The sequence below is a fragment of the Dictyostelium discoideum genome, assembly GCF_000004695.1.
Source record: "Dictyostelium discoideum AX4 chromosome 2 chromosome, whole genome shotgun sequence".
NCBI lineage: Eukaryota > Evosea > Eumycetozoa > Dictyosteliales > Dictyosteliaceae > Dictyostelium > Dictyostelium discoideum.
Window position 1 is genome coordinate 4,196,255 of NC_007088.5, and position 20,000 is coordinate 4,216,254.

The window sequence follows — 20,000 nt, forward strand, 5'->3', positions numbered from 1 at the left end:
ATTATCAATATCTTCCCAGCAGAGGCTGGTATCTAATAGTATTTAATTAAGTGTTTGAAAAATTCATTGTAAATTGTCCCATTTTTTTTCAATTTTTTTTTTTTTTTTGGCTTGGTGCCAAGTTGGGCACATTTTGAAAAAAAAAAGGAAAAAAATAAAAAAAAAAAAAAAAATTTAAACATATGCAGGTTTGATTATGAAAGATCACATATTTTACAAATAATTTTTTTTTATTTTTTTTAATTTTTTTTTTTTTAATTTTTTTTTTCATTTTTTTTTTTTTACGTCAATAAAAGGCTTAAAATTTTCTTTTTTTTTTTTTTTTTCATTTTCAAAAAACAAATCAAAAACACCCCTTCCCCAATTCCACTCAAAGATAGTTTTTAGATATTTTTCTAACAAAATATTTGTTTAATTTCATTACATATAATTTAATTATTATTTAATTTTTTAATAAAAAAAGTTTTTCAAAATAAGCAATATCAAAGTCTATTTTTAAATATACTGTAAGTAAAATTTTAATTAAAAAAATGTTTAAAAAAAAAATAAAACAAATAAAAAAAATAAAAAAAAATCACGTAGAAAAAAAAAATAAAAGTGTAAATAAGGAATATTTTTTTTCGTTTGGAACAAAAAACACCTTATTCTGGCATTTTTAATTTTTTTTTTTGATTGGTCAAAAAAAACACCTTATTCTGACATTATTTTTATTTTTATTTTTTTTTTTGTTTCGTCCAAAAAAACACCTTATACTGACATTTTTATTTTATTTTATTTTATTTTTTTAATTAAAAATTATATATATAAAAAAAAAAGTGATATTATTTATTTTATTACCTTTTTTTAAATTTAATTACATATATATCAAAAAATTTACAGTTATAATAGCATTTTCAATTCAATGAATATTATTTATTTCACTATCCCATAAACTATTCACCCACAAAAAAAAACAAGAACAAAAAAGTAAAAAAGAAGTAAAAAAAAGAAAAAAAAAAACAAAACAAATTTTTAAGAGAAGAAAAAACCAGAAAGTAAAAGAGAACCACTGAGCCGATGAACGTTGAACTGAAGAACAGATTAAAGAAATGTCTAGTCATATTTTTAATTGGAAATCTTGGACTATGTGTGCAATTTGCTTATAGCGCGCCGCCGGCATTGGCAGAGTCATTTCTCCATGATATTGGAATTTCAGAGTCTCAATTTGGTTTATTATTCACAATTTACTCAGCTCCAAATTTATATATGGTACTTTTAGGTGGAATTTTAATTGATATTATTGGTCCAAATAAGTAAGTTTTTTTTTAAAAAAATTTTCCAAAAAAAAAAAAAAAAAAAAAAAAAAAAAAAAAAAAAAATACCAATATTAATATAAATTTTTTTATTTTATTTTATTTTATTTTATTTATTATTATTATTATTATTATTATTATTATTATTATTATTATTATTATTATTATTATTATTATTATTATTATTATTATTATTATTATTATTATTATTATTATTATTATTATTATTATTATTATTATTATTAGAATTAGTACTATATTCTGTGGAGTTGCAGTTATTTCAACAATAATTAGTGCATCATCATTATCTAGTTATAAAGGATTATTAATTGGTAGATTTATATTAGGTAGTGGTGGTGAAATGTTATTGTCATGTGCAGCGACAATGGTTCCAATGTGGTTCTTACCAAATGAGATTCCATTAGCCATGGGTGCTTTATACTCTATTATCTATTGGGGTAATCTTGCAAGTTTATTAGTATTACCAAGAATTAGAGCATCATTTGGATTGGAAGCTGCATTTTGGTTTATTGTGGGTGTATTTATTTTTGGCTTCATTTTAAATTCTTTATTAATTAAATTCGGTAAACGTTTAAAATGGGATACAAATACAAATAAAAATAAAAATAAAAATACAAATAGTATTAGTAGTGAATTAAAAATAAAATTAACAAATACAATATCCTCAGAAGATATTATTATTCAAAATGGTGATACTAGTAATGGAGGTGGTAGTGGTGTTTCAACACCAAATTTTATTATTAGAATTCCAAGTTCAACAACAACAACTGATGATATGGATAGTGAATATAATGATATTGGTGTTGATATTGAGTCAAGTAGTGATGATAGTAGTGCTAGTAGTAATAGTGGTAATAATTCACCACGTGGTGCTATTAATATTAATATTGATAAAGTTTCAACATCATCAGTATCATCAGCAGATCAAGAGAGTGATGAAGAAATTAATAATATTATTGAAATTAAAAAAGAATCACCATTTAGAGAATTTTTAAATAGAGTAATTGAAATTAAAGATCAGTCAAAGAAATTATCAAAGAGATTTTGGCTATTGTCTTTAATTTGTTTCTTTGGTTATTTGACAATGTTTGGTTTTGCTATTATCGGTACCGATGTATTGAAAATTAAATTTGGTTATGATGAGAAGAAAGCTGCAAATTATATGGCGGCAGAAGCAATTGTAAATAGTATTTTACCAATTTTCACTGGCTGGTTTATTATTAATTTACGTGGTAGAAAAATTCAAATAATGGCATTCGCATCGTTTTTATTAGGAATGGGTGTACTGTTATTGAATGTAACCAATGCAAATCCATTGCCTTGGATCATTATGTGTGGTGTTGGTTTCTCATTTTTAAATACAACTTTAATGTCGTGTGTACCATTGTTGGTTGATATGTCAATCGTTGGTACTGCTTATGGTATAGTTACAACAGCCTACAATATTAATATTATGGCTTTTCCACCATTATTAGATTATGTAAAACAATCAACTGGTTCATATACTATTTCTTTGGCAATTCTATCAATGTCATCAGTAGTAACCATAATGTTATTGGCTTTATTAAAATATTGGGATTTACAAGTACCACTATCCCAATCTTTAGATTCACCTTTAACTACAATTAATAATAATGATTTATTAATTGAAAATTATGATAAAGTTATTGATAATGATGAAAAAGATTTTAATGAAAAAAAGTTTGAAAATAATGGTTTAATTTTGGTTTAAGAAAAAAAAAAAAAAAAAAAAAAAAGAAAAATCTTTATCTAATATAGTGTAATACAAAAATATCTAAAAAAAAAGAAAAAAAAAATATCTGAAAAAAAAAAAGAAAAAAAAAATAGAAAAAAAAAAAAGAAAAAAAAAATAGAAAAAAAAAAAAAGAAAAAAAAAAAAAATAATAACAAAACCAATTAACCAAAACTTTTTTTCAAATAAAAAAAACAAACCTTCAAGTAAAAATAAAAAATAAAGATAAAGATTTATAAAAAAAAAAAAAAAATTATTTGTTTTATTTGTTTATTGTAAACTTTTTTTTTTTTTTTTCTAAAAATTTTTATTTTATTTTTTTTTTATTTTTTTTTTTTTTTTTTTTTTTTTTTTTTTTTTTTTTTAATCATTTATTAATTATTAAATATATTATTAAATATATTATTAAATGTATTATTTTCATCAAGTTTTTTGGTTATAGTTCAAAAGAAATTTGAACTGCAATCCAAAAACTGCACTAGAGGAAATAACAGATAAGATGGTTTTATTGGCATCTTAGTGATATACTTGAAGAAATCAAAACCAAAGATGATTTGATAGAATGTCGTAATGATGAATCACTTGTTTATTTTTAATAAGTGATGATGAAACGTCATCAAGGAAATGTTCATTAGTTAAAAGTAAGCTTTTTTTTTATAAAATTAATAGATTTTTTTTTGTAAATTAAACAGATTTTTTTTTTTATGAGTTTACAATTCCACATTAATTATTTTTAAATAGAACAACATTCGTCATCAGTAATAGATTTTTTGTAAAATAAATAGATTTTTTTTTTTTTTTTTTTTTTTTCAGTTTTTTTTTTTCAGTTTATTAAATTACATTTCTTGTTTTTAATTTATTTTTATTTATTATAATAATAATAATAATAATAATAATAATAATAATAATAATAATAATAATAATAATAATAATAGTAATAATAATAATAATAAATAATGATTCCAATAAAACATCAAAATTTTATAAAAGAAATAATTGAATTATTAAAAAATGATTCAAGATTTGAATGTTTACTAGGGGCAGGATCAATGATTAATGATGAAATGGATGAACATTCTGATTTAGACTTAATGTTAGTTGTTAAAAAAGAAGAATTTTCAGAGATTATGCTAAAAAGAAAAGAATTTGCAATTAAATTAAATGGTTATTTATCTGGATTTACAGGTGAACATGTTGGAGAACCAAGACTTTTAATTTGTTTATATGAAAGGGATAATGAAAATAATCAAAATGATTTATTATTACATGTTGATTTAAAATTTATAACATTCGATTCAATGATAAAAGAATTAATCGAAATGCCAGTTGTATTATGGGAGAATGGTGATAATAATAATAATAATAATTCATCAATTAAAGATTTAATAAAAAATTCAAATGTAAAATGGCCAAATAAAGAACCACAATGGTTTGAAGATAGAATTTGGATTTGGATTCATTATTGTTTAACAAAAATTCAAAGAGGTGAATTATTCGAAGCTATTGGTACGTTATCATGGATTAGGGATCAGGTTTTAGGTCCAATGTCAAATCGTAGAATTGGATTAAATCAAAGAGGTGTTAGAAAATTGGAATTAATTTCTGAACCAATTTCAACATTACTAAAAACAACAATTCCTTCAAATATTGATAAATCTTCATTATATGAATCATGTAATAATTGTATTACAATTTATATAAATTTAAGAAATGATTATCCTCCAAATAATATTATTAAAAATATGCCATCAGTTTTAAATAAAATTTTAAATAATATTTAAAATAAAAAAAAAAAAAAAATAATAATAATAATAATATATAAATTTTTATTTTATTTTTATTTTATTTAATTTTATTTTATTAATTTGTCTTAAATAAAAATACCTCTAAAACATTTTTTACCACAACCAATTCTATAACAACATTTTTGATTCTCTCCATAAGCTTTACAATCACTATCTTTTGTACATTGGTCAGTTGGTGAACAATATATTTCAATTCTATTTTTCGGACAATTTAAAGTTGCAGTAGTTAATACAGATTGGACCAAATTTGCTTTATTACTTGGAACATTTGATGATGAGGGTTTTACAAATCCAGAACTTGTTGTTGTTGTTGTTGTTGGAGTATTTGTTGGAGTATTTGTTGGAATATTATTTGATGTAGGAATATTCGTCGTAGTTGTTGTGGTTTGATTTGGATTTGTAAATGTTACAGATGTTACCCCACAAATACTCAAATTTATAAACAAACAATTAATTAAAAACAAAAAAAATAAAATTTTAATAAAATTATTTAACATCATCATTTTTGAATTTTTTTTTAATTATTTAATTATTTTTTAAAACTATATATTTTGAAAAAATAAAAATTAATTTTTTTCTTTACTTGTTGTTTTTTTTCTTCTTTAAAAAAAAAAAAAAAAAAAAAAATAAAAATTATTATTATTTATTATTATAATAATTATTATTATTTAATTTTTTAAGGGTTTGGTCAATTGATGGATAAATAAATAAATATAATAAAAAAACAAAAATGGGTTGTCTTTATATAGAAAAACTATAAAATGTTTTTAAATAAAATTATAAATATGAAAAATAAAATAAACAAACAAAATAATAATAATAATAATAAAAATAAAAATAATTAAGGATCAGATTGGTTTCATTTATATGTTGAGTGAGTTAGTGAGAGTGTGTGGGCGGGTTAGTGTGTGTATTTGTGTTTAGGGAGAGAACCAAAACCAAAATAATAAAAATAAATAAAAAAAAAAAAAAGATATTTATGTATGTATAAGTGTGTGGATATGTGTGAAAATCAATTGTACTAACCTATATATACTTGTGTTTAAAGATTTATTTGATTTTTCAATAAAAGATATATTCTAGATTAGGATATTTTTTGTTTTTTTTATACTTTTTTGGTATTATTTTATATATCACCCCCAATTTTTATTATTAAAAAAAATAAAACAAAATAAAATAAAATAAAATAAAATATTTTAAAAGATATATTATAAAAAATATTATATTTCCACCCTAGGGAAAATCAATTAAAAAATGAAAAAATTCAAAAACTGTGATATCATTACAAAGGTCATTTTTTTATTTTTTAATTTTTTTATATACAAATTAATATTACCTTTAGTAATAAAAATATAATTTGGATCTTTTTTTTTTTTTTTTTTTTTTTTTGTTTTCATTAAAATAATAAAAATAAAAATTAAATAAAAAGTGGTTATAAAACAATACAATCAATCAGTTTTTGAAATAAAAAATTAACACATACAATTAGTAATAGTATAAATACAAAAACCCCACTTAAAAAATTATATTTTATTTTTTTATTTATATATCTTTTAACCACTTTACACGTATACACATAATATTTTTTTCATTTTAAATAAAAAAAAAAAAAGAGAAAAATAATAAATGAAAATATTTTCTTTTAATTTAAATAATAATAATTTAAATATTATTTAAATTTATATTTATTTATTTTTTATATTTATTTATTTTTTATTTATATTTTTTTTTTTTATTTTTTATTTTTTATTTTTTTATTTTATTTTTTTATTTAAATTGTTCAATATTTAATTTAAATTCAGAAAATAAATCATTTAAAGATAATTTAACTTGTTTATTATCTTCAGGTAAATCACGTTTTCTAACATTTAAAATATTTGTATCAATTTCTTCTTGACCAACTACAATGATATAATTATATTGAGAGACTGTAGCTTCACGAATTTTCTTTGATAATAATTTTGAATCATTTAAATCTACATCAACATCATAACCAGCTAAATTAATTTTAGATTGAATTTCTTGAGCAAATTGATTAAATTTATTTGAAACTGGAATTACAATACATTGACGTGGTGATAACCAAAATGGCCATTTACCAGCAGTATGTTCCATTAAAATTGCCATCATTCTTTCAACTGAACCAAATAAAGCACGATGAATCATAACTGGACGATTTAATGAATTATTGTTATTATTATCATTTATTTCTTCATTATTATTATTATTATTATTATTATTATTTAATCCACCAGAATATTCTAAATTAAAACGAATTGGTAATTGAAAATCTAATTGAATTGTTGCACATTGATGATTTTTACCATTTGCATCTTTAAGATGAATATCAATTTTTGGACCATAGAAAGCACCATCACCATGATTAATTGTCCATTTATCACCACAAAATTCAGTTAAAACTTGAGAGAGTGAAGTTTCAGCTTTTTCCCAAACTGATAATTCACCAAGATAAGAATCTGGACGAGTTGATAATTCTAAATGAAAAGTGAAATTAAAGATTGTATAAACATATTTCATAAAGTCTAAACATTGTTTAATCTCTTCACGAATCATATCTGGTGTACAAAAGATATGAGCATCATCTTGTTGAAAACGTCTTACCCTAGTGAGACCAGATAGAGAGCCATGGGTTTCATTACGATGTAAAACTCCGAAATCAGCAATACGCATAGGCAACTCTTTATAACTACGTGCTCTATGAGCATACATTAAACAATGGCCCGGACAATTCATTGGTTTTAAAGAGTATTGAGTATGATCACATTCAAATGAAAACATATTATCCTTGTAATTATCCCAATGACCTGAAGTTTCCCAAAGTTTTTGATTATAAATATTTGGTGATATAACTTCTTGATAACCACGTTTACGATATTCCAAACGTAGGAATTGTAAAAGTTTATTATAAATCTTTGTACCATGTGGTAAAAAGAAACAACTACCAGGACTAAATGGATGAAAAAAGAAAAGTTCTTGATCTTTACCAATCACTCTATGATCACGTAATGCTGCAATCTTTTGAATCTCTACCCAATTATTCATTTGATCTTTACTTGGGAATGAAATACCAACAATACGTTGAAGTTCTGAATATTCTTTATTTGGTCCAACAACTGAACTATTTTTAATTAAATCTAATGATACAATTGAATTACTTGAATCAATTGTTAAAAAATTATTTTTAAATTTAAATTCACCAAATTTTATAAAACTCTCCTCTTGATCTTGATCTTGGTCTTGTTGATCATTTTTTAAAATTTCAAATTTATCATTTCTTTTTACAATATATTCCATAATTTTTTTAATTTTATTTATATCATTATCTTTAATAGTTTGATTTTTATCTTTAAAAAATATATCAATATAAAATGTACCTTGATTAATGTTATCGGCAGTTTGTGGATTTACTAAATGACCAAAATTAATTAATTCAATTTCTTTATTTTCATTTTTAAAATATTCCATTGTTGCACGTGCCAATACTAATGAACTTGAATTCCAAAAACAAATTCTTGCATCTGAATGTTCTTCAAAATTTAAAAATTCAATATTATAATCTTTACCACTCATTTCAATGATTTCTTTCATTGAAATTAATTTATTACCATTTAATCTTGATAAAATCGATTGTTTACCAATTGTTTTATTAATTTTATTAGCAATTGTTAATGGTGTTTGTTTATCTTCAAATTTAAATATTCTACCATCATTTAATTTAATATTACCACCACCACCACTATTATTAATGTTTGTTGTTGAAAAATATTTATTTATTAAATTAATTTTATTATTATTAAAATTATTAATTTTTTGAATTGATTTTGTTAATTTTAAAAATGACATTTTTTAAAAATTTACAAAAAAAAATAATAATAATAATATATGTGTATAAATTATTTTATTTATTTAATTATTTTTAATTATTTTTTTTTTTTTCTGATTTCTTTTTTTTTACAATTAACCACTATTATCAATTTGATGGTAATCGTTTTTTTGAAAATAAAAAAAAAAAAAACTTTAATCTAAAAAAAAAAAAAAAAAAAAAAAAAAAAAAAAAAAAAAAAAATTCACTTTTTTTTTTTTTTCATTTTTTTTTTTTTTTTTTTTTAATTTAGTTTTTCATTTTATTGGTTTTATTTGTTTTTTTTTTTTTTTTTTTTTTCACTCATTTCACACTAATGTCTGCTCCACAACAACAACATAATATACAACAACAAAATATACAACAAAATATACAACAACAACAACCACAACAAAATGTACAACAACCTCAACAAGTAATAGGGCAACCACAACAACAACCTGTATATAAACCTGTAATTCAAATAAATAAGACATTACCACAACAACAACCACAACAACAAATACCACAACAACAACAAATTTATAAACAAGCGCCACAACAAATATATAATCAAATTTCACCACCAATTCAACAAAATATAAATTCACCAACAATTGTAAATAATACACCACCAACACCAGTAGTAACTACACCAACAACAACAACGACGACAACACAATCAAATTATTCAACAAATAGACCAAATATTAATATAAATCCAGCATCACCGATATCTAGTACGACAATAGCATCACCTGTAACTCCTACAGTATTAACATCAACTCCACCAACAACAATAACAACACCAACAACAACAACAACTACATCAACACCAACTACTACTTCAACCACAGTAATAACATCAGGTACTGGTCAACCAAGTTTAGGTTCAATAGAATCATCAATCGAGAGTGTATTAAGAAAGAATAATCTTGTAAATACAACAAACTTTTCACCAGTTCAAAATATTGGTACAACTACACCACCACCATCATCAACTGTTGTTGGAATTACATCACCAACTCTTACCCAAACAACTTCTTCACCAATAACTGCAACTTCTATAACTCCAACTATAACTTCAATTCCAACTACCACCACCACCAATACAACATCACCAATGTCTATTGGTACACCTTCAAGTACAACACCTGTAGTTTCAAGTGTTTTACCAACTACTCCAACTACTACCTCTGTAACTGCACCAATAACAACTACACCACCATCATCATCAGTTACTACAACAACAACAACTATACCAACTACAACAACAGGAAGTAATAATAGTGTTCAAATAACAGGTACAAATCCAATGGTTTATGATAGTCGTCAAATGGCTAATAATAGTAGTAATATAACCTCAAATCCAACCTCTACTATTAATACTCCAACTACTACTACCACCACCACAACAGCAACTTCAAATTCAACAGGCACAATTTTATCAAAACAAAAAAAAGAAAAAGAAAAAGAAAAAGAACGTCGTGAACGTGAAATTCGTGAAAAAGAAAATAAAGATCAACAAGATAAAGATAAAGGATTAAATAGTGGTGGTGGCGGTGGCGGTGGTATCGGTAATAATAATAACCCAAATAATTCAAATAACCCAAATAATTCAAATAATCCAAATAATCCAAATAATATTGAACCTGAAGTATTGGGTAAAAGAAAATTAATTGAATTACTTCAACAAATTTCACCAAATGAAAAAATGGATGAAGATGCTGAAGATATTTTATCAGTATTGGCAGATGATTTTGTTGAATCAACCGTTGCATTTGCTTGTACATTAGCAAAACATCGTAATAGTACAACACTTGAAGTTAAAGATTTACAATGTCATCTCGAAAAGAATTGGAATATTAGAGTGCCTGGTTTTGGTAATGTTGAACAATATAAAACCTTTAAGAAACCACATTTCCCAGAGAATCATAAACTTAGAGTTGCTGCAATGAAAAAATCAATCGCTCTAACTCAAGCTTCCTCAAGAAAACAACAAATTCGTGAATTTAAAGAACAACAAAAAGAATTAAAAGAACAACAACAACAAGAAGAATTAAAACAACAATTACAACAAAGTAAAAAACAAAAATTACAATTACAACAACAACAATTACAACAACAACAACAACAATTACAACAACAACAGCAACAACAACAACAACAACAACAACAACAATTACAACAACAACAACAATCACCTTCTTCAAAATTTTAATTTAAAAAAATAATAAAAAATAAAAATAAATAAAAGATAAAAAAAAAAAAATAAAAAAATAAAAAAAAATAAAAAAAAAATAAAAAATGGTTAAAATAAATATAAAATATAAAATAAAAAAATAAAAAAAATAAAAAAAAATAAAAAAAATAAAAAAATAAAAAAAAGAAAATATGTATTACATATTATAGATTATTAAAATAAAAATTTTTTTTTTTTTTTTTTCTTCATTTCTTTTTTTTTTTTTTTTCTAAACACTTTTAATTTTTTTTGGTATAAAAAAAAAAAAAAAAGTATTTAAATGGGAAGATCAAAACACACGACAATGCTTGTCGAAATGGTGTTGTTTACAATAAAAATTTTTGGCAATCAGTCAGAATCTTACAACTGATGATGGTTTGGAAAAAAAAAAAAATTGAAAATTAAAAAAAATTTTTTTTTTTTTTTTTTTTTTTTTTTTTTTTTTTTTTTTTTGTGGATATTATAACGATAATTAAATTGTTTTTTTTTTTTTTTTTTTTTTTTTTGTTTTTTTTTTTATTTTTTTTATTGTATTTTTAATTGTATTTTTATTATTATTATTTTTCAAGTAATAAGTATTTTTTTTTTTTTTTTTTTTTTTTTATAATTTTTAAAATTAAAAAATGAGTGAACAATTCAAAGATAATTTTTGGGTGTGTAATTTTAAAATTTTAAATTTTCCATAAATGGTTCTTAAACACTAACACTTTAAAATAAAACAAAACAAAAAAAAAAAAAAAAAAAAACAAAATTTTTTTTTTTAAACTGTTTAGGGACCAAATGGTTTCGAAACAATTGAAAAAAGAATGAATCAAGGTACTGAAAGTACAAGGTTATTCTTATTATTTTTAAAAGAAAGAGCAGCAATTGAAGAGAATTATTCAAAAAGTTTACAAAAATTATTAAAAAGTACATCACAATTAATTGAATATGGGTATGTTTTTTTTTTTTTTTTTTTTTTTTCCAATTGAATACTTATTTTAATAATAAATAATAAATAATAAATAAATATTAGAACATTACGTGATGCATGGTATGGAGTTAGAGGTGAAGCAGAATCACTTGTAAGAGTACATCATGAATTAGGTCAAAAAATTGAAAAAGATATAGTTGCACCATTTTCAAAATTTAAATCTGAACAAAAAAAAGTAAAGAAAAATGTATGTATCCTTTTTTTTTTTTTTTTTTTTTCTCTCTCAACTCTATCAAATATAAAAATCATTTAAATAACTCTTATATTTATACATTTATATATATAAATAGTTTTTATATGATGCATATAAATTAAATAAAGAGAGAAAAGATATGGAAAGTTCAATTACAAAAACTAGAGCAAAATATGATGATTATTCAAAACAAGCAGAAACAATTGCAATAACAATGGAAACTGCTAAAAATACAAAAACAGCAGCTGAAGTGGGTAAAATTCAATCAAAACTTCAAAAAATACAAAGAGATGCAAGTTCTGCTGAACAAGATTATAGAGATTCTGTTAATAAATTATCAATGTATCAACCAACTTGGGAAGATAAAGTTTCTTCAAATTATCATGTATGTATTATTTTTATAGAAAAAAAAAAAAAAAAAAAAAAAAAATTTTAAATTATTTATTATTTATTAATTATTATTTATTATTTATTTTTTTTTAAAAAAAAAAGACATTACAATTAACAGAAGAAGAAAGAATTGATTATATTAAAGTACAATTAGAGAAATATGTTGGAGCAATTAAATCAACAGTACCAGATACAGAGACAACAAATAGGAATTTAGTGAATGTTATAACACAAATTGATAAATTAGAGGATATACATTGTTTTGTTAGAGAGAGTAGAACTGGTACAGAGAAACCACCACCACCACAATTCATTTCATTTGGTGGTAAATCGTCATCTGATTATATTCAAAATAAAGCATCATATTCAGCTCCATTAACTTCAAGTGTTAGTAGTAATAGTTTAACGAGTAGTTATAATTCAGCGACAACAACACCAACACCAGCACCACGTTCAACTCCAATTAATTTATCTAAAAAGAAACAAGCAAAAGCATTATATGATTATGTTGGTAGTGATGCTACTGAATTGGACTTTTTCGCCGGTGATATAATTACAATTTTAGACGAAGATGAATCTGGTTGGTTTAGAGGTGAATTGGGTGATAGAATTGGTTTATATCCTTCAAATTATTGTGAACCAATTTAAAAAAATAAATAAATAATAGATTATTTTTTAAAAATTTAAAAAATTATTCAAAACATTTTATTTTATTTTTATTTTATTTTTTTTTATTTTTTTTTTTTTTTTTTGGTATAAAAACTTTTTTTTATTTGTGTGGAATTTTGTGGGAAAAATTAAAATTTACCATATGGTAAATCTAATTTTATTTTTGGTGTTTTTTTGAATTAATTAATTCTTTCTTTTATGATAAAACGGTTAAGAATTTCATCAATTGAAGGATCACCAAAATTTTGATATATGATTGTCTGATTTAAGAATTACAGGTGGTAGAAGAATTAATTAATTCTGGTGGAATTTTGATTTGAAATATTGTTAATTTTGAATAAAGTTATTATTTTTATTCACCCCATAAAACATTACCATTTGGAGTTGAGATTCTGGATCTTTTTGAAAAAAAAAAGCATTTTTTTTTTTTTTTTTTTTTTTTTTTTTTTTTTTTTTTGTTTTTTTTTTTAAATTTTAATAAAATTTTTCTCACATCTTTCTTTTTTTTTTTTTTTTTTATTTTATTTTTTATTTTTTTAAAAAAAAAAAATAATAATAAAATTACAATGAAAATAATTATATTACCAAATTATATTCAAAATAAAATTATTAAATTATTATGTTATAATTATAATTTAATAAATCAATCATTTAAAATTGAATATATTGAAAATTCAGATTTTTATGATTCAGTTTATTATTTAAATGATTATAATATTGAAAATTTAATATTTGTAAATTGGTATTGGTTTAAAACTGTATCAGATAATATTAATACAATAATAAATTTTAATTATAAATTAAATAAAAGATTAAATTTTAATCAATTTTTAAATCAATTTAAAAAAAAATCAACAATCTTTAATCAAAATCAAAATCAAGATCAAAATCAAAATCAAAATAATAATGAAAATAATAATGAAAATAATAAATATTTGTTTATAAATAATAATAATATTGAAATTTTAATATTAGATTTTTCATATTTATTTAATTGTTTTAAATTATTTATTTTAATGTCAAGATCAAAAATTTTTAGAAAATTATTAAATGAAAAAATTAAATTTGATTATCCAAATTTAAAAATTTTAAAAATTAATAATTCAATTAGACAATTTCAAATTGATTTAATTAATTCAATTGATTTTTCAAATATTGAAATTAAAAATTATTCAATGTTAAAACAAACAATTGATATAATTAGTGGTAGTAATGATGATGGTAAAAGTTTAAATCAATTAAATTTAATTGATATTGAAAATAAATTAAAAAGTAAAGTAATTAATAAAAAAAAAGAAAAACAATATCAACTTGGTTTAATTTCATCATCAGGTAGTTCATCATCATCATTAAATTTTCAAAACTTTGATCCTATTAAATTATCAAAAAATATTAAATCTGTTGATAATTTGAATTTAAATGGTGGTACATATGAATTGATTTCAAATACAATTAGTCAATTAAGTTTTGTTAGAAAATATTGTTATGTAGATTCAAACATTTTTCAATCAATTTATAATGATGAAAAATTTAATTCAAACAATTGTTTAATTAATAGTGAATCTTTTAATATCAATTTTTTAACTTTTGAATCTTTAGTTTCAATTTTAAAGATTTCACCAAATTTAAAAAAAATAAATTTAAAATTTTGTTTTCATCATTTAAATTTTATTTTTTCAAATATTAATCACGATGATGATGATGATGAAAGAAATCAATTTAAATCATGTTTATGTACACCAACAAATCAAGATTCAAATGATATATATTGGAATTTCATTTATAATTATATTATAAATAGTAAAACTATTAAAAAAATTATATTTGTTCAATATTGTAATGCTTCAAAACTTGTTCCAAAAGTTTCAAAATTTTGTAATAACTTTGAAAAAATTTTTAATTTATTAATTGAAAATAAAAAATTAAAAGTTTATAATTTACCATTTTTAAAAAATAAATGGTAAATTGTAAATAAATTATACATATAATATGTAAAAATACATAATAGAATTTTATTTTCACAAACGACAACAACAACAACAATAAACAATAATTACAATAAAATTAATTCTCCACATATGTCATATTTGTATATTTTAATTTTATTTTTATATCCTTTTATTTAAATGTTAATACTAATAAAATTAAAATATTTTTTACTTTTTAATTAAATATTACAATCAATTTATAAATATACTATTAAAAACCATTTTATATTTAATTTATTAACCCTCTTCAAAGCAACATCGTCATTAACACCACAACCACAAACATCTTATGAACCTATCAATGTTAATTATTTTATAATTTTCGATTTTTCAAAATAACAATAACTCAATTTCAATCAATAATATAATCGATTCAAAACTTGGAACTTTTTCAATATTATCTATCATTAAAGAACACTACAATGTTGTGTCTATTATTGGTGATAACCAAAAAACTGTTAGTCTATTAAACGATTTATCAATTAATACTAAAAGATTTAATAACCAACCATCCACAACCAATATCATTGTAAATATTGTTGATGAAAAGTTCAATGTTAATAGATTTTCAAACCAATTGGAAAAGTTAGACATAAACAAAATATTATCAGAATGTGATAATAACTTCGAAAAAACTAAACAAGTAATGGCCATTACATTGAAAAATTAGTATCACAAGAAAATGGTGCATAAATATAATATTAAAAAATAAAAAATAAAACATATAAAAATAAATAAATAAATAAAATAAAGCTTCATTATTTATTAAAAAAAATTATTTTATTACATTTTAATTTTATTTTTTTTATTATTTTATTTAATAACATTTTTAAAAATACTTTTTATTTTTATTTTTATTCTCTATGTTATACATTCTTATTTATTATAATCAATACCAACAACAACAACAACAACAACAACAACAACAACAACAACAACAACAACAACAACAACAACAACAACAACAACAACAACAACAACAACAACAACAACAACAACAACAACAACAACAACAATCATCATCACCACAATCATTATCATCACCACAATCGTTATCATCATCACCTTGTTGGTATTGATTATAATAAATAAGAATGTATAATTGTAAACTGTTTATAATATTTATTATTTAATTTTATTTATTTATTATGATTCTTAAATAAATGAAGACAATTTGCAATAGGAGATAAATACAAGAAGTATATTATTTATATCTCTAAAGGGAATTATAGTTTTATTATTATGTGTATTGCATTAATTCTTTTTTTTGAGTATTTTAAAAACTATTTATACCAAAATCTATTAACCTCTAAAGTTTGTATCTGAAAAATGAAAATTTTACTATAGAAATATCCTTTTTTTTTTTTTTTTTTTTTTTTTTTTTTTTTTTTTTTTTGTTTAATATAAATCAAAATCTATTTTCCAGACATTGTTTTAAATAAATAAAAAAATAAAAAAATAAAAAAAAATTTTAAAAAAGAAAAATAAAGAAAGAATTTTCTTTTTATTATTTATAGACTTATTTTTTTTTTTTTATTTTTTGTATAATAATCATGGAAATAGAGCAAAAATTAATATGGATGTGGTAAACGCACAATGAAAAAAAAATTTTTTTTTTTTTTTTTTTTTTTTCATCTATTTTTTTTTTTCATTTTTTTTTTTATTTTTTTTTTATTTTAATTTTTGTTTTACTCTGTTTAGTAACAATAATAACAAAAAAAAAATATTTAAATATGAGATCAGCTACTAAATTATTTAAAAATTTGAGCAAAAGTGTTGTTCAATTAAAAACTGTTAAACCAGTATCATCATTAAATTTTGGATATATCAAAACTAGACAATTTTCAACATCAACTACTGACTCATCAAATTTATTTTTAAATAACAATAATCAATTTCAAAATTTTACTTTCCCAACAAAACGTAGGTTTTATTTATTTATATATTTAATTATTTATTTTTTTCATTTTGTTTAGAAAAAAAATAAAAAAAATAAAAAAATAAAAAAAAAAAAAAAAAAAAAAAAAAAAAAGAGAATAAATTTCAAATATTATTCTTTCAGTTTGTGACAGAAAGAGAAAGAATATACATAAGTTGGGGGAAAAAAAATATATAAACAAATACACATGTGTCAATGAATAAACAGAAGGAATATTCCAAAATTCCTTCACAACCCCAAAATGGACACAACAGTTGCAATTTTTTTTATTTTTTTTTTACAAAAAATTTTAATTTATTTTATTTTAATTTTTATTTTTTTTTATTTTTTTTTTTATGAACAAACCAAAAATATAAAAATTTTTTTTTTTTTTTCATTTCATTTTGGATATAATTCATAATAAACAAATACTAATTAAAAAATGACTCATCCACATTGCCATAAAAAAGAACAAATTAGAATCAGAAAACCAGCTCCAGCTTTCAAAGGTCAAGCTGTTGTCAATGGTGAATTCAAAGAAATCTCATTAGATGACTACAAAGGTAAATAAAAATAAATTTAATGTCAAATTACATAAAAAAAAAAAAAAAATTAATTAAATACTAATATTTATTTTTTGCAATATCTAATTATTTTTTTTTTTCTTAATATATATACAGGTAAATACTTATACCTCTTCTTCTACCCATTAGATTTCACTTTTGTATGCCCAACTGAAATTATTGCTTTCAGTAATGCTGCTGAAGAATTCAAAAAAGCCGGCTGTGAACTTGTTGGTTGTTCAATTGATTCACCATTCACCCATTTAGCTTGGATCAATACCCCACGTAAAGAAGGTGGTTTAGGTGGAATCAACATCCCACTCTTATCCGATTTAACCCATCAAATCTCAAAAGACTACGGTGTTTACATTGAAGAAGATGGTCACACCATTAGAGGTAGCATTCTCATCGACAAAGAAGGTCTTGTTAGAGTCATTACAATGAACGATAATCCAGTTGGCCGTAGTGTAGATGAAGCAATCCGTACTTTGAAAGCCTTGAAGTTTACAGATCAATTCGGCGAGGTATGTCCAGCCAATTGGTCAGAGGGCGATAAATCAATGAAAGCAGATCCAAAAGGTTCAAAAGAATACTTTGAAGCTGTTAATAAATAAATGGTTCAATCCTTTTTTGTAATTCTCTCATCATATTTTTTTTTTTTTTTTTTCATTTTTCATTTTTCACTTTCATTTTTCATTTTTTTTTAAAAAAAAAAAAAGCGAGGGGCATTTCGCCACACTTTTTAATTTTTTTTTTTTTTGATTAATATTTTTTTAATAATACTGTTTTAAAATGTGTTTGTATATTAATCAGTGTCACTATAAGATTTTTTTTTTTTTTATTATAATTTTTTTATTTGAAAACTTTGGGTGTCAGTAAAATTTCTAAAACTAATTGACAAAATTCAATTTGTTTTTTATTATTTAAGCAATCTTTTTTTTTTTTTTTTTTGTATTATTATTTTCCAAACCATTAACAATAATTATTATTATTATTTAAATTGTTGATTATAAAATTAAATTAATGATACGCACATTTTTTTTTCTTATTGTAATTTGGACAAAACATTAATTTGGACTAAAGTTAAACACCTTGAAAGGGATTTCCAAAGTATAAGAACCCAAAGTGAATTAAATGACGAGTTGATTGAGAAATACCAACTTTAACAATAATTATAGGAACAAAACTTGGTCTTCCATAAGGTAAAACTGTTTGTCTCACAGAAAAAATTAATAAACAACCACAAATATATTTTAAAAAATGAATGCACTGAACTCTATTGTCCTTTGAAGCAATTAGAAGGAATTAATTCAATAAGTTTAGGAATTTTCAAATTAAATAAAATACTATGAGTTTTTATTTTATTCAAAATGAATTAAAAATCAAATTAATAGAGTCGCTTAAAAAAAAAAAAAAAAAAAAAAAAAAAAAAAAAAAAAAAAAAGAATTAAAAAATTATTAATGATTTTAAAATTAATTTATAAGTTATAAAGAAATTTATATAAAGAATTATATTCTTGTTTATTTTCCCTTTTTAATTGTTGGGAAATTTTTTTTTTATAAGCCAAACTATTTTTAAAAAGAAAAGAAAAGAAAAAAAAAAAAAAAAAAAAAAATTATTAGTAATTTTGGAAATTTATATAATAGTGATTAAGAAAATTACACTATCCATGTTTTCCCCTTTTTAATCGGGGATAATTTTTAATACTTTTGATTGGTATTAAAGAAGAAAATTATTAAATGATTCTATTTTTTTTTTTTTAAAAAATTTTAATTATTTTAATTTAATTGGTTTTATTAAATAGTAGTTCAAATTTTGAATGAATTTCAATATTGTCAAATTTAAGATAATTTCCAATTTTAATGAAAAGTGATTTATTGAAAATAGTTGGATAATTATTTAAAAATAAAATAAAAGACATTTTATCATTTTCAATTAAGCAACAACATAAAATGTGATGTGGAATGATTAATTTAATTTTTATTTTTAATTGGTTTTCAAATACATTTAGAGGGAAACCATTTGATATTTCAAGTTCAACTGAATCCTCACCTATTACCAAAAAACCTTTTTTTATTTCTTCTAAGATATGATTTGAAATAAAATTTGATATTGGTGGAGAAAAATAACCATTTACTTGGATAGATGGATTAATTTTAATTGCTTCTTTTATCATTCTAATAAATGTATTAAAATTATCAATCATATGAATATTATCAAAATATGAGTTTTTAATTTCATCATTTATAATAAAAAATTCTGGACCTGAAAGTGCAATTAGAAATAATGAGAAAATACCTGGATGATTAACACCATTTTCTTTAGATATT

At 21.0% G+C, this 20,000-nt stretch overlaps 10 protein-coding genes across 11 annotated transcripts in view; 7 read left to right on the forward strand and 3 right to left on the reverse strand.

Annotated features, from left to right (window-relative positions):
* Positions 1 to 1,245: 1,245 nt before the first annotated feature.
* On the forward strand, positions 1,246 to 3,045 carry DDB_G0274547 (hypothetical protein; the record flags this gene model as incomplete). The annotated part of the gene is made up of 2 exons (XM_638951.1): positions 1,246 to 1,292; positions 1,539 to 3,045. 2 exons carry the CDS (start codon positions 1,246 to 1,248, stop codon positions 3,043 to 3,045), a joined length of 1,554 nt encoding a protein of 517 aa, XP_644043.1.
* Positions 3,046 to 4,022: 977 nt separating this feature from the next.
* On the forward strand, positions 4,023 to 4,847 carry DDB_G0274701 (hypothetical protein; the record flags this gene model as incomplete). Its single annotated transcript, XM_638952.1, has 1 exon — positions 4,023 to 4,847. One exon carries the CDS (start codon positions 4,023 to 4,025, stop codon positions 4,845 to 4,847), a length of 825 nt encoding a protein of 274 aa, XP_644044.1.
* Positions 4,848 to 4,936: 89 nt separating this feature from the next.
* DDB_G0274699 (hypothetical protein) lies at positions 4,937 to 5,374 on the reverse strand (the record flags this gene model as incomplete). Its single annotated transcript, XM_638953.1, has 1 exon — positions 4,937 to 5,374. One exon carries the CDS (start codon positions 5,372 to 5,374, stop codon positions 4,937 to 4,939), a length of 438 nt encoding a protein of 145 aa, XP_644045.1.
* Positions 5,375 to 6,638: 1,264 nt separating this feature from the next.
* On the reverse strand, positions 6,639 to 8,735 carry thrS2 (threonyl-tRNA synthetase; the record flags this gene model as incomplete). The annotated part of the gene is made up of 1 exon (XM_638954.1): positions 6,639 to 8,735. One exon carries the CDS (start codon positions 8,733 to 8,735, stop codon positions 6,639 to 6,641), a length of 2,097 nt encoding a protein of 698 aa, XP_644046.1.
* Positions 8,736 to 9,070: 335 nt separating this feature from the next.
* taf12 (transcription initiation factor TFIID subunit) lies at positions 9,071 to 10,954 on the forward strand (the record flags this gene model as incomplete). Its single annotated transcript, XM_638955.2, has 1 exon — positions 9,071 to 10,954. One exon carries the CDS (start codon positions 9,071 to 9,073, stop codon positions 10,952 to 10,954), a length of 1,884 nt encoding a protein of 627 aa, XP_644047.2.
* Positions 10,955 to 11,598: 644 nt separating this feature from the next.
* Positions 11,599 to 13,179, forward strand: DDB_G0274695 (SH3 domain-containing protein; the record flags this gene model as incomplete). Its single annotated transcript, XM_638956.1, has 5 exons — positions 11,599 to 11,628; positions 11,749 to 11,909; positions 11,991 to 12,135; positions 12,239 to 12,526; positions 12,634 to 13,179. The coding sequence occupies 5 exons, from the start codon at positions 11,599 to 11,601 to the stop codon at positions 13,177 to 13,179; spliced, it is 1,170 nt and encodes a 389-aa protein (XP_644048.1).
* Positions 13,180 to 13,766: 587 nt separating this feature from the next.
* On the forward strand, positions 13,767 to 15,858 carry DDB_G0274853 (hypothetical protein; the record flags this gene model as incomplete). The annotated part of the gene is made up of 2 exons (XM_638957.1): positions 13,767 to 15,160; positions 15,651 to 15,858. The coding sequence occupies 2 exons, from the start codon at positions 13,767 to 13,769 to the stop codon at positions 15,856 to 15,858; spliced, it is 1,602 nt and encodes a 533-aa protein (XP_644049.1).
* A 193-nt stretch (positions 15,859 to 16,051) lies between these two features.
* On the forward strand, positions 16,052 to 16,267 carry DDB_G0274855 (hypothetical protein; the record flags this gene model as incomplete). Its single annotated transcript, XM_638958.1, has 1 exon — positions 16,052 to 16,267. One exon carries the CDS (start codon positions 16,052 to 16,054, stop codon positions 16,265 to 16,267), a length of 216 nt encoding a protein of 71 aa, XP_644050.1.
* A 654-nt stretch (positions 16,268 to 16,921) lies between these two features.
* Positions 16,922 to 18,283, forward strand: prdx4 (thioredoxin peroxidase; the record flags this gene model as incomplete). 2 transcript variants are annotated; one of them, XM_638959.2, is made up of 3 exons in its annotated part: positions 16,922 to 17,111; positions 17,577 to 17,669; positions 17,787 to 18,283. In XM_638959.2, 3 exons carry the CDS (start codon positions 16,922 to 16,924, stop codon positions 18,281 to 18,283), a joined length of 780 nt encoding a protein of 259 aa, XP_644051.2. The 2 variants fall into 2 exon arrangements, with proteins under 2 accessions (XP_644051.2, XP_644052.1); XM_638960.1 differs by lacking the exon at positions 16,922 to 17,111 and having other exon boundaries at positions 17,549 to 17,669.
* A 1,170-nt stretch (positions 18,284 to 19,453) lies between these two features.
* The window catches only part of DDB_G0274543 (hypothetical protein), a gene marked incomplete at both ends in the record, with an annotated part of 705 nt that continues 158 nt past the window's right edge, over positions 19,454 to 20,000 (reverse strand). Inside the window, one exon of the mRNA XM_638961.1 lies at positions 19,454 to 20,000. This exon is cut by the window's right edge and continues 158 nt beyond it. Coding sequence (XP_644053.1) covers positions 19,454 to 20,000 — 547 coding nt within the window.